Source organism: Bos javanicus, chromosome 13, assembly GCF_032452875.1.
Source record: "Bos javanicus breed banteng chromosome 13, ARS-OSU_banteng_1.0, whole genome shotgun sequence".
In the NCBI taxonomy this organism is placed as follows: Eukaryota; Metazoa; Chordata; class Mammalia; order Artiodactyla; family Bovidae; genus Bos; species Bos javanicus.
The window spans coordinates 65,818,327-65,828,602 of record NC_083880.1 but is presented as its reverse complement, the minus strand read 5'-3'; the positions used below and the strand labels follow the sequence as shown (position 1 = coordinate 65,828,602).

Sequence of the window (10,276 nt, the reverse complement as noted above, 5' to 3'; positions counted from 1 at the left end):
GACCTGACACAGTCAAATAAAGTTAATTCATTTAAAAAAAACAAAAAAAATTCATGGAGAAGTTGCAGTGCGCCAACCACCGGAGGTGAGTCCACTTAGGTCCCTGCCCTCAGGTGCCCAGTCAGAGGCTCCCACAGAGCCGGGGGCCTGGAGTGGGCGCTGTTTCTGGCCCCCCACATGCCCCTCTCGGGGTCACCTTTAGTTTCCTCTGCTTGTGCCTCTAGGTGCAGCCTCCTGACCTCAGGGACCTGCCAGAATGGGAGCCCAGGATACGAGAGGCCTTCCACACCAGCGACTTGGACTCCAAGTCCGACCCTAGCCGGAGCTTCAGGCCTTACCGAGCTGAGGACAATGATTCCTACGCCTCTGAGGTGGGCCTGGGCCCACACAAGAAGGGGCGAGGGGTAGGAGGAGAGTGGCTGAGGTGACTCAAGAACAGAGTGACCTGTGGAGAATCTTAGCCGGTGTTGATATGGATTCTGAGTGTTTCCTTTGGTTGCAAGCTTCCTGGCAACAAGGGCTGGATGAGAAACAAGGAAGTTTGGGCCATTCTCAGGACCTGATGACAGGAAGTTTATAAACTCATCTGAGGAAGTTTTTTTTTTTTTAATTTATTTTTGGCTGCGCTGGATCTTCGTTGCTGCCGGCTTTCTCTTGTTGCAGCAGGCAGGGGCTACTCTTCCTTGCCGTGCGCAGACGTCTTGCGGTGGCTTCTCTCGTTGCAGAGCACAAAGTCTAGGCTACGGACCTCAGAACCCGGGGCCCTCTGCATTGAGAGTGCAGAGTCTTAACCTCGGGACCACCTGGAAAGTCCTCAAGTAATTTTAATAAGCTGCACACTGCTGTGTAATCAGCAAGCAGATCAATGAATAACCCATGACCTGTCCCTGGAAGCTTCCCTTCTAGTCCCCATTTAGTCACATCCTGACTTCTAACCAGATAGATTTGTTTTGCCTGTTTAGCTCCAAATCCTTATAAACAGAATTTCTCCTGAAAATGTAGAGTTTTATTGTCTTTTTCATAGGAGTTTCTTATATTATAAACAGCAAATAATTAGAATCCCTAAATAGCATAGCATAAGGATGGAAAAAGAAAATCAAGATCACAAGATTAACACATAGTTAACTACTGTGAATGTTTAGTTTGTTTAACTTGTTATTGAAATATAGCGTAAAACTATACATATAGTAAAGGGCACTATCCTTTTTGGTTTTTTGGCCACACCTCTCAGCTTGTGGGATCTTAGTTCCCTGACCTGCGCATTCGGCGGTGAAAGCACGTTGTCCTAACCACTGGACCACCAGGGAATTACCAAGGGCACTATCCTTAAGTGTACAGTTGAATGGATTTTTACATAAGTATAGACCCATTAAACACATATGTTTGATCCCTGACTTACCTAAGCTGTTTGTAAATTATTACAGTTATAAACAATGAGATGAACATTTTTGTGAATTCACTTAGTTTTCATAGTATATCATTTTCCTCAAATAAATTTTCACCAGAAAGTATCAAGTTAAAATTTTAATAATAGCTAGATTTGATGTGCACTGTTTCATTTCATCTTCATGACAACCCACTGAAGTAGGGACCTGCCGTCATGCCTGGAGTATACGTGAAGGATAGCTTGGGTCTGACTTCCTGCTGTCTCGATCCCCTCTGACCATCATCCTTTGACTGCAGTTTCTGCCCTTCTGCTCTCTCCCTGCTTCTCATCTGTGTCCCTCATCTCGACCCCAGATCAAGGAGCTGCAGCTGGTGCTGGCCGAGGCCCACGACAGCCTCCGGGGCCTGCAAGAGCAGCTCTCCCAGGAGCGGCAGCTCCGGAAGGAGGAGGCCGAAAGCTTCAATCAGAAAGTGGTGCAGGTGGGTGGGGTCCTATCCCGCACCTCCTGCAGCCTCTCTTCCCTGAACTGAGGGCGGAGACCCTGGCGGTCCTTGGGTTTTCAGAAGCAAGCATGTGAGGCGCAACCTGTGTCTTTGCACGCGTGCTGCACTGGTGCTTATGCATTAACTGTGCTGGGCTGGAATCCCGGGCTTGTCATGGACTATGTGACCTGAGGCCCATCCTGTCTCCTTTTGGGGCCTCTGTGTCCCATCTATGAAGTATTGCCCCGCTCAGAGCTGAAGTTCTGCATTAGAAAGTCCATAGCCCTAGCTGGTAATCAAAATGGTAGTTTTGCTAGTAGAAATCATTTATGAAGCCCTTACTCTATGTCAGGATTGCAATGCACTTTCCACACATCATGTCCTTTAATCCTCATGTTTTCCCCTGTGAGGTGTCCCCCTTTTACACCTGGAAAAACTGATGCCCAGAGGGCTGAAGTGCTTTGTCCAGGACTCCACTTGCAGGGCGAGGTGGAGCTGGGATTCTAATCCAGGTTATCGGCTCTCTCTGAGCCATGATACCTCGTTGCTTCCTAGGGTATTCATGTCAGCCTTCCTCACCCCAAGCATGGCCTTTGTTTTGCATGTTGGGTCACCCCTCCCTGCCATCATCACTCACCCTCCCAGGTGTCTCATTAAATGTGAGAGTCCATGTGAAACACTGGTGCCTGGTACGAGCTCATTGTGAAAAAGTGAAAGTGTTAGTCGCTCAATCTTTTCCGACTCTTTGCCACCCATGGACTGTAGCCTGCCAGGCTCCTCTGTCCATGGGATTCTCCAGGCAAGAATACTGGAGTGGGTAGTCATTCCCTTGTCCAGGGGATCTTCCTGACCCAGGCATTGAACCTGGGTCTTCTGCATTGCAGGCAGATTCTTTACCATCTGAGCCACCAGGGAAGCCCACCTGGGCTCATTAGATAAAGCCAGTGTTTTTATAATCAGACAGAGCGGGTTCAGATCCCAGTGTTTCTACTGTGATTGCTGCTGTTTTTATGAGTTTCCTTTCCCTGGAGTGGCAGAGGGAGGTGTTTGTTTCAACAGAATGAACTGCTAGTGATAGAATCCCCAGCAGGGTCACCACTAGGCACCACATATAATTTCTGCCTTTATCTGAGGCCTGGAATGGGAAGAATCGGGGTCCCCAAGACAGCTGGGGTGGCTCACGCTTTGGTCCCTCTTGCAGCTGAAGGAGGACCAGCAGAGGGCGCTCCTACGGCGCGAGTTTGAGCTCCAGAGTCTGAGCCTACAGCGGAGGCTGGAGCAGAAATTCTGGAGCCAGGAGAAGAACATGTTGGTGCAGGAGTCCCAGCAGTTCAAGCACAACTTCCTCCTGCTCTTCATGAAGCTCAGGTGGTTCCTCAAGCGCTGGCGGCAGGGCAAGGTTTTGCCCAGCGAGGGGGATGACTTCCTTGAGGTATGGTTCCCCTGGGACTGGGACTGGGGTGGGAATGGGGTGGAAGAGAGAGGAGGGGAAGGGGCACCCAGCTGGGTCAACACAACCCTGGGGCTCAGATCTGAGCCATCATCTTGCAGCTTCCATCCCAGCATTCGTTCACTCATTTGCATCAGTTTGTTGAGAGCCAGCTCTTCACTGAGTGCTGTGGCAGGTGCTGGGGATAAGGTGGTGAAGACTTGGTCCCAGACTCGCCAGGAGGAAGTCTCCTTGGGGGCCAGAAGGTCTTTACCACCTCTCTGGTATTCCTTGGTTTCCCTCTTTAACAAGCCTGAGTCTTCAGCTGGCAACCGTATCTGGGTGAATTTAATGATCTAGTTTTGTTGCTTTTGCATTATATGCAAATATGATACATATTAATGTTTTTTTAATCTTTTAAGGTGTAATTTATATACAGTAAAATGCACACATCTTACGTGTACAGCTGATGAAGTTTTATAGTATACACCCCATAGATACACAGTATAGCATCCCCCAGATTATAATGAGCACATTTCCAGTGCCCCAGAACATTCCCCAGTTCCCCAGGTGATATGCCCATCCCAGCAGTCAGCACTGTTCTGGCTTCATAAACACCATGGATTAATTTTGCCTGTTCTAAAACTTCATATAAAGACGTCTAGTCTTTTGTGTCCGGCTTTTGCTTAATAGGCATACAGAATCCTCCCAGATCAGGGATCGAACCCATGTCTCCTGCATTGACAGGCAGATTCTTTACTATTGAGATAACAGGGAAGCCCCTAATTTATTTCTAATGTTATCTTTGACAATGGTAATGGACAGTGACTCTCCATTTTTAGTAATAATATCAACTTCCTTTTTAATTTTATTTAAAAAATATTTATTTATTTGGCTGAGCCAAGTCTTAGTTGCGGCATGCAGTATCTTTAGTTGCAACATGTGGGATCTAATTCCCTGACCAGGGCTCGAACCCGGGCCCCCTGCATTGAGAGCTTGAAGTGTTAGTCACTGGGCCAACAGAGGAGTCCCTCACCTTTCTTTTTTACATTTATTTATTTAACTAGAAGGAGTAGGTTGACTTAAAAGCATCAGTGATAGTCCAGGTAGTATTTGGGTGTGGCAGGAAATAGGACAAGTGGGGCTTTGGGAATGTGTGAAGGTTGGGAAGGACTCACGTGGCCCGTTGGTCCCTCAGCCTGTGACGGCTACAGGTTGACCTCAGATCCTTGACCTCAGATCCTCATCCTCCTGTCACAGTCAGCCAGCGCGCTCACATTACTGGGAGAAGGGGACAGGTAAGGATGTCATACCTGCCACATCCACCTGAGTTGGCACTGCTCACCTGGCCTTTTGAGTACAGACCAGGCTTTGCCCTTCTCATTCAAGCTACTCATTCCACAGTCAATGGAGACTAGTGGCCACCCCAGTGTTCCCCTCTCTGGGATCCCCTAGAGTAGCCTAAATGTCCCAATAGAAGGGGATGGTGGTTAGACCTGAATCTGTAGCAAGCATTCCCTCCCCTACCCCCAACAGAGCTCATGATTCTTCTCACAGGCCACCCACTTACTCCTGAAGGGCCTCGAGAGAGAGTTGCTGACCAGTTTCAGTGGACATGCTCCCTGCTGCCCTTGTCCAGGAATGTCTGACCCAAAGGTGCCCCTATGAGAAGCACCCTGAAAGCCCAGCATGGCTGCTCCTTGAGCATGACTCTTTGTGACACCAGGCTACTACTTTTTTTTTTTAATCTTATCCATGTATTTATTTATTGGAATATAATTGCTTTACCATATTGTATTAATTTCTGTTTTACAACATCATGAATCCTGCATAAGTATACACATGCCCTCTCCCTCTTGAGCCTCCCTCCCACCCCTGGGTACTACTATTTGAAACCACTGTCTGCTTTAGGACCACCCCTCCTGTTTGGAAGTCCCACACAAGCCTCTGGATGGAGCCCAGTGTGGTTTGTTTTTTTAAATCATTTTTTTAATTTATTTTTTTAATTATAGTAAAATATATATAACATAAATTTTAACCATTTTTAAGTTTACAATTCAGTGGCATTAATTCACATTCTTGTGCAACCATCACCACCATCCAGAACTCTATCTTACAAATTTTTTTTCTTTCCTTTTCATTTTTTTTAAATTCTATTTTTTTTTTTAGCTTTACAATATTGTATTGGTTTTGACATACATCAACATGAATCCGCCACAGGTATACACGTGTTCCCCATCCTGAACCTTCCTTCCTCCCCATACCATCCCTCTGGGTCATCCCAGTGCACCAGCCCCAAGCATCCAGTATCGTGCATTGAACCTGGACTGGCGACTCGTTTCATACATGATATTATACATGTTTCAATGCCATTCTCCCAAATCATCCCACCCTCTCCCTCTCCCACAGAGTCCAAAAGACTGTTCTATACATCAGTGTCTCTTTTGCTGTCTCATATACAGGGTTATTGTTACCATCTTTCTAAATTCCATATATATGCGTTAGTATACTATATTGGTGTTTTTCTTTCTGGCTTACTTCACTCTGTATAATAGGCTTCAGTTTCATCCACCTCATTAGAACTGATTCAAATGTATTCTTTTTAATGGCTGAGTAATACTCCATTGTGTATATGTACCACAGCTTTCTTATCCATTCATCTGCGGATGGACATCTAGGTTGCTTCCATGTCCTGGCTATTATAAACAGTGCTGCAATGAACACTGGGGTGCACATGTCTCTTTCCCTTCTGGTTTCCTCAGTGTGTATGCCCAGCAGTGGGATTGCTGGGTCATAAGGCAGTTCTATTTCCAGTTTTTTAAGGAATCTCCACACTGTTCTCCATAGTGGCTGTACTAGTTTGCATTCCCACCAACAGTGTAAGAGGGTTCCCTTTTCTCCACACCCTCTCCAGCTATCTTACAAAATTGAAACTCTTACTCATGAACTCTTTATCCCTCTCTGTGCCTGCCCCTGGCAACCACCACTCTGCTCTCTGCTTATATGAGTTTGTCAGATTCCGTATATAAGTGAGATCTTATAGTATTTGTGTTTCTGTCTCTAGCTGATTTTGCTTAGCATAATGTCTTCCAGGTTCATCCACATTATCACAAATAGTAGGATTTCCTTCTTTTATAAGACTGAGTAATATTTCCTTGTGTGCATATGTCACATTTCCTTTACTCTTTCATTCATAGACAGACACTTAGGTTGTCTCTATATCTTGGCTATTGTGAATAATGCCACAGTGAACACACAGAGATCCAACTTTCATTTCCTTTGGATATATACCCATAAGTGGGATTGCTAGATCATATAGGAGTTCTATTTAAAAATTTGGGGGAAACCTCTACACTGTTTTCCATAGCTGAAGCCCAGTTTTGGCAGCTAGGGAAGATGTTTTGCCCCCAGAATTGTCTACAGGCCATATAGCCTGTATTTTAAATTAGTTTGTTGCAAGCAAATTCTCTGTATTTGGTGAAAATCTTTGTAGCCATTTCAATGTACTGGGATAACAGAGAGAAACAGAAACTTACTTTAGGAGAAAAATAAGGTAAAAGCATAGAAAATGAAATGATATATATACCTATAATAAATAGAAACATACATACTTACTGAAATAGACATAAATAAATAAATAAGTGTAGGGGCTTCCATGGTGGCTCAGAGAGTAAAGAATCTGCTTGTAATGCAGGAGACCCGAGTTCAATCCTTGGGTCAGGAAGATCCCCTAGATGGGAATGGCTAGAAATAGACATAATTAATAAGAAATAAACATAACCATATATATGTATATATACACACATATAAAATATGATATAAAGCCCAGTGTATAAAAATATATATACACAAGTGCATAATAGCATACATATAACTATATAAATAAGGGGCTTCTCAGGTAGCTCAGTTCGTGAAGAATCCATCTGCCAACGCAGGAGATGCAAGAAACTCGGGTTCCATCCCTGGATTGGGAAGATCCTCTGGAGGAGGAAATGACAACCCACTGCAGTCTTCTTGGAAACTTCCATGGACAGAGGAGCCTGACGAGCTACAGCGCCTGGGGTTGCAAAGAGTTGGATACAACTGAGTGCCCACACACTCAGATGCATGGGCCCAGGGCCCAGGCGTACAAGTAACAAACGATGCATATTCATACTTTGAAAGAAACATATATGTCCACGTATGCAGAATTGAAACTGTGTTATGACTTCCCTGGTGGCTCAGACGGTAAAGCGTGTGTCTACAATATGGGAGACCCGGGTTCAATCCCTGGGTCAGGAAGATCCCCTGGAGAAGGAAATGGCAATCCACTCCAGTACTATTGCCTGGAAAATCCCATGGACAGAGGAGCCTGGTAGGCTGCAGTCCATGGGGTCGCAAAGAGTCGGACACGACTGAGCGACTTCACTTCATGTGAATGATAAACCCTCATAAACTGAGTATTTACAGTGTCCTGGGCGCTGTGTCAAATGCTCTCAGTGGATAATTGCATTTCACTTTTACACATACCCTATGGTTTGGAAACAAGTACTGTCCCCATTTTACTACAGATAAAGATCTTTGATTCCTTGTCCTCAGTTCGGAAATCCAGAAATTCTGAGAACCATTTTGTTGAGTCTAACTCAGATGGAAAAAGTTGACCTGATATTCATTTGGCAGCAAAACCTTTATTTATCCCATTTCATTAGTATTCACATGTTTGAAGGGGAAATACTGGTGTTGGTGAGCACAGGGTGTCACTCCAGATCGGGCTGTTATATAATATACAGTGTGGGTACCGTATTATCTTTCTAAATCCCGATTAATTCTGAATTCCAAGCACACCTGGCCTCAGAGAATTTCAGAGAAAGAATTGGGCACCTGTGTATCCAGATAATAAAGTCTGCATGTTGGACTGCCCTGGTGATCCGGTGGTTAAGAATCCACCTGCCAGTGCAGAGGACATGGGATCCCTGGTCCAGGAAGATTCCACGTGCCATGGGGCAGCTAAGCCTGTGCGCCACAACTACTGCAGCTCTCACACCCTGGAGCCTAGGCTCCTCGACAAGAGAAGCCACTGCAGCGAGAAACCCAGGCACCGCCACCAGAGAGTAGCCCCTGCTCACTGCCACTAGAGAATATGCAGCAACAAAGACTCGGCGTGGCCAAAATAAAATGAACAAATAAATACATTTGTTTAAGTTTGTATGTTTAGATACTGGTGACCAAGGATGGAACTGCGTGTTTTCTCACATAGGCCCTTCTACCCGCACATACTTCCCAGTGCCTGCCCTGACCCTGGAAACGTCTTCATTTGGTTTTTAGGACACCATATTCTCTTGGTTTTCTTTCCACCTCACTGGTTGCTCCTTCTCAGTCTCCTTGGCTGGACCCTCCTTTTCTTCCTGAACTGACCCCTTAAGGTCACAGTTGCCAGGGTTTGTAGCCCTCAGGCCGCATCTCTTCTTTTGACCTTTGCCTACTGCCTTGGAAAGCTTGTCCAGGCACTTGGCTTCCATGGCCTTTCCTGCACATTGTGAATCTATCTAGAATCTACAGAATCTGCCCCAGCTGCACTGCCCAGCCCTGTCACCACCCCCATCTGAACCATCATCACTTCTTGCTTGGATTATCACTGCAGCCTCCTATCTGAACCATCATCACTTCTTGCTTGAATTATCACTGCAGCCTCCTATCTGAACCATCATCACTTCTTGCTTGAATTATCACTGCAGCCTCCTATCTGAACCATCATCACTTCTTGCTTGGATTATCACTGCAGCCTCCTATCTGAACCATCATCACCTCTTGCTTGGATTATCACTGCAGCCTCCTATCTGAACCATCATCACTTCTTGCTTGGATTATCACTGCAGCCTCCTGACTGGTCTTCCTGTTGTTGCCCTAGCGCCCTTCCACCTAGTATCTTCTATTCGAAACAGGCAGGTACCGGGCTGCGTGTACTCCACGTGGATGGTGCCCCCTGGTGCTGTGGAGCTCTGTTTCTGTCCTATAAAGTATCCCAACACAGCAGCCAGAGTGATCTCACAAAATTGGAAGTCAGGTCAGTGTCACTCCTTAGCACAGCCCTCCTCTGGCTCCCACGTCACCCAGAGTAGAAGTGGAAGTCCCTACAACACCCGGTCAACCCGCCTCGGTCCCCGTACCTCTCACTTCCTGGCTCTCTTGCTCTTCCTCAGACAGACATGTTCCCACCTCAGGGCCTTTGCATTTGCTGTGGTCGTTCCCGGGAATTCTCAACCCACAGGTCTTCACGTGACTTATTCTTTTATTTCCTTCAGAACTTTGCCCAAGGCAAAGGCCTCCTCCCTGAGGCCTTCCTTGACCACCCAGTGGAGCTCATCCTGGCTCCTTTCCTGGTTCTCCTCTTCTTCATAGCACGTATTATTATGGAACATTTCATATACTTAATGACATTTCATGTGTTTCACATATCTGTTTGTTTTATTGCTACTGGAATGGAGGCTCAAGGGGCCCAGGGTTTTTTGTCTTGCTCACTGACATATCCCCAGTTTTGAACAAGGACCTGGTGCATGGCAGATATTCAATAAATATCTGTCAAATAAGGGACTTCCTTGGTGGTCCAGTGGTTAAAACTTTATGCTGTCAATACAGGGGGCACAGGTTTGATCCTGGATCAGGGAACTAAGATCCCACATGCTGCCGGGCACAGCTAAAAAAAAAATTGTCAAATGAATGAATTAATGAACAGTAAATAAACACCCTCTTCTTCTCCTTCTCTCCCTTCTTGAACTAGCCCTCGTCTCCTGGACTGACTCTGGACTCCTGTCCAGAATCAATTAATAGCAACCCCTGCCCCCAGAAAGGGCCCCGTCTGTCTACCCAAACCTCTGGTTGCCCTTATCTATAGTTAAGAGGGCGCCTTGTGGACCTTTTAATCCAATCACTGTGCCTCCTTTGACAACAGAGCTATTTCTGAGTAGTTCTCAGGGATGTCTCATGGTCCTTAGGGCAGAA

General features: G+C 45.9%; 1 protein-coding gene across 1 annotated transcript in view; it reads left to right on the top strand.

Moving 5' to 3' along the window:
- The window catches only part of MTCL2 (microtubule crosslinking factor 2), a 75,780-nt gene that overhangs the window by 46,027 nt on the left and 19,477 nt on the right, over positions 1-10,276 (top strand). Inside the window, exons 6-8 of the mRNA XM_061437489.1 lie at positions 225-371; positions 1,741-1,866; positions 3,071-3,301. Of these exons, the coding sequence (XP_061293473.1) occupies positions 225-371; positions 1,741-1,866; positions 3,071-3,301 (504 nt within the window). The remainder of the gene's footprint in view (positions 1-224; positions 372-1,740; positions 1,867-3,070; positions 3,302-10,276) is intronic.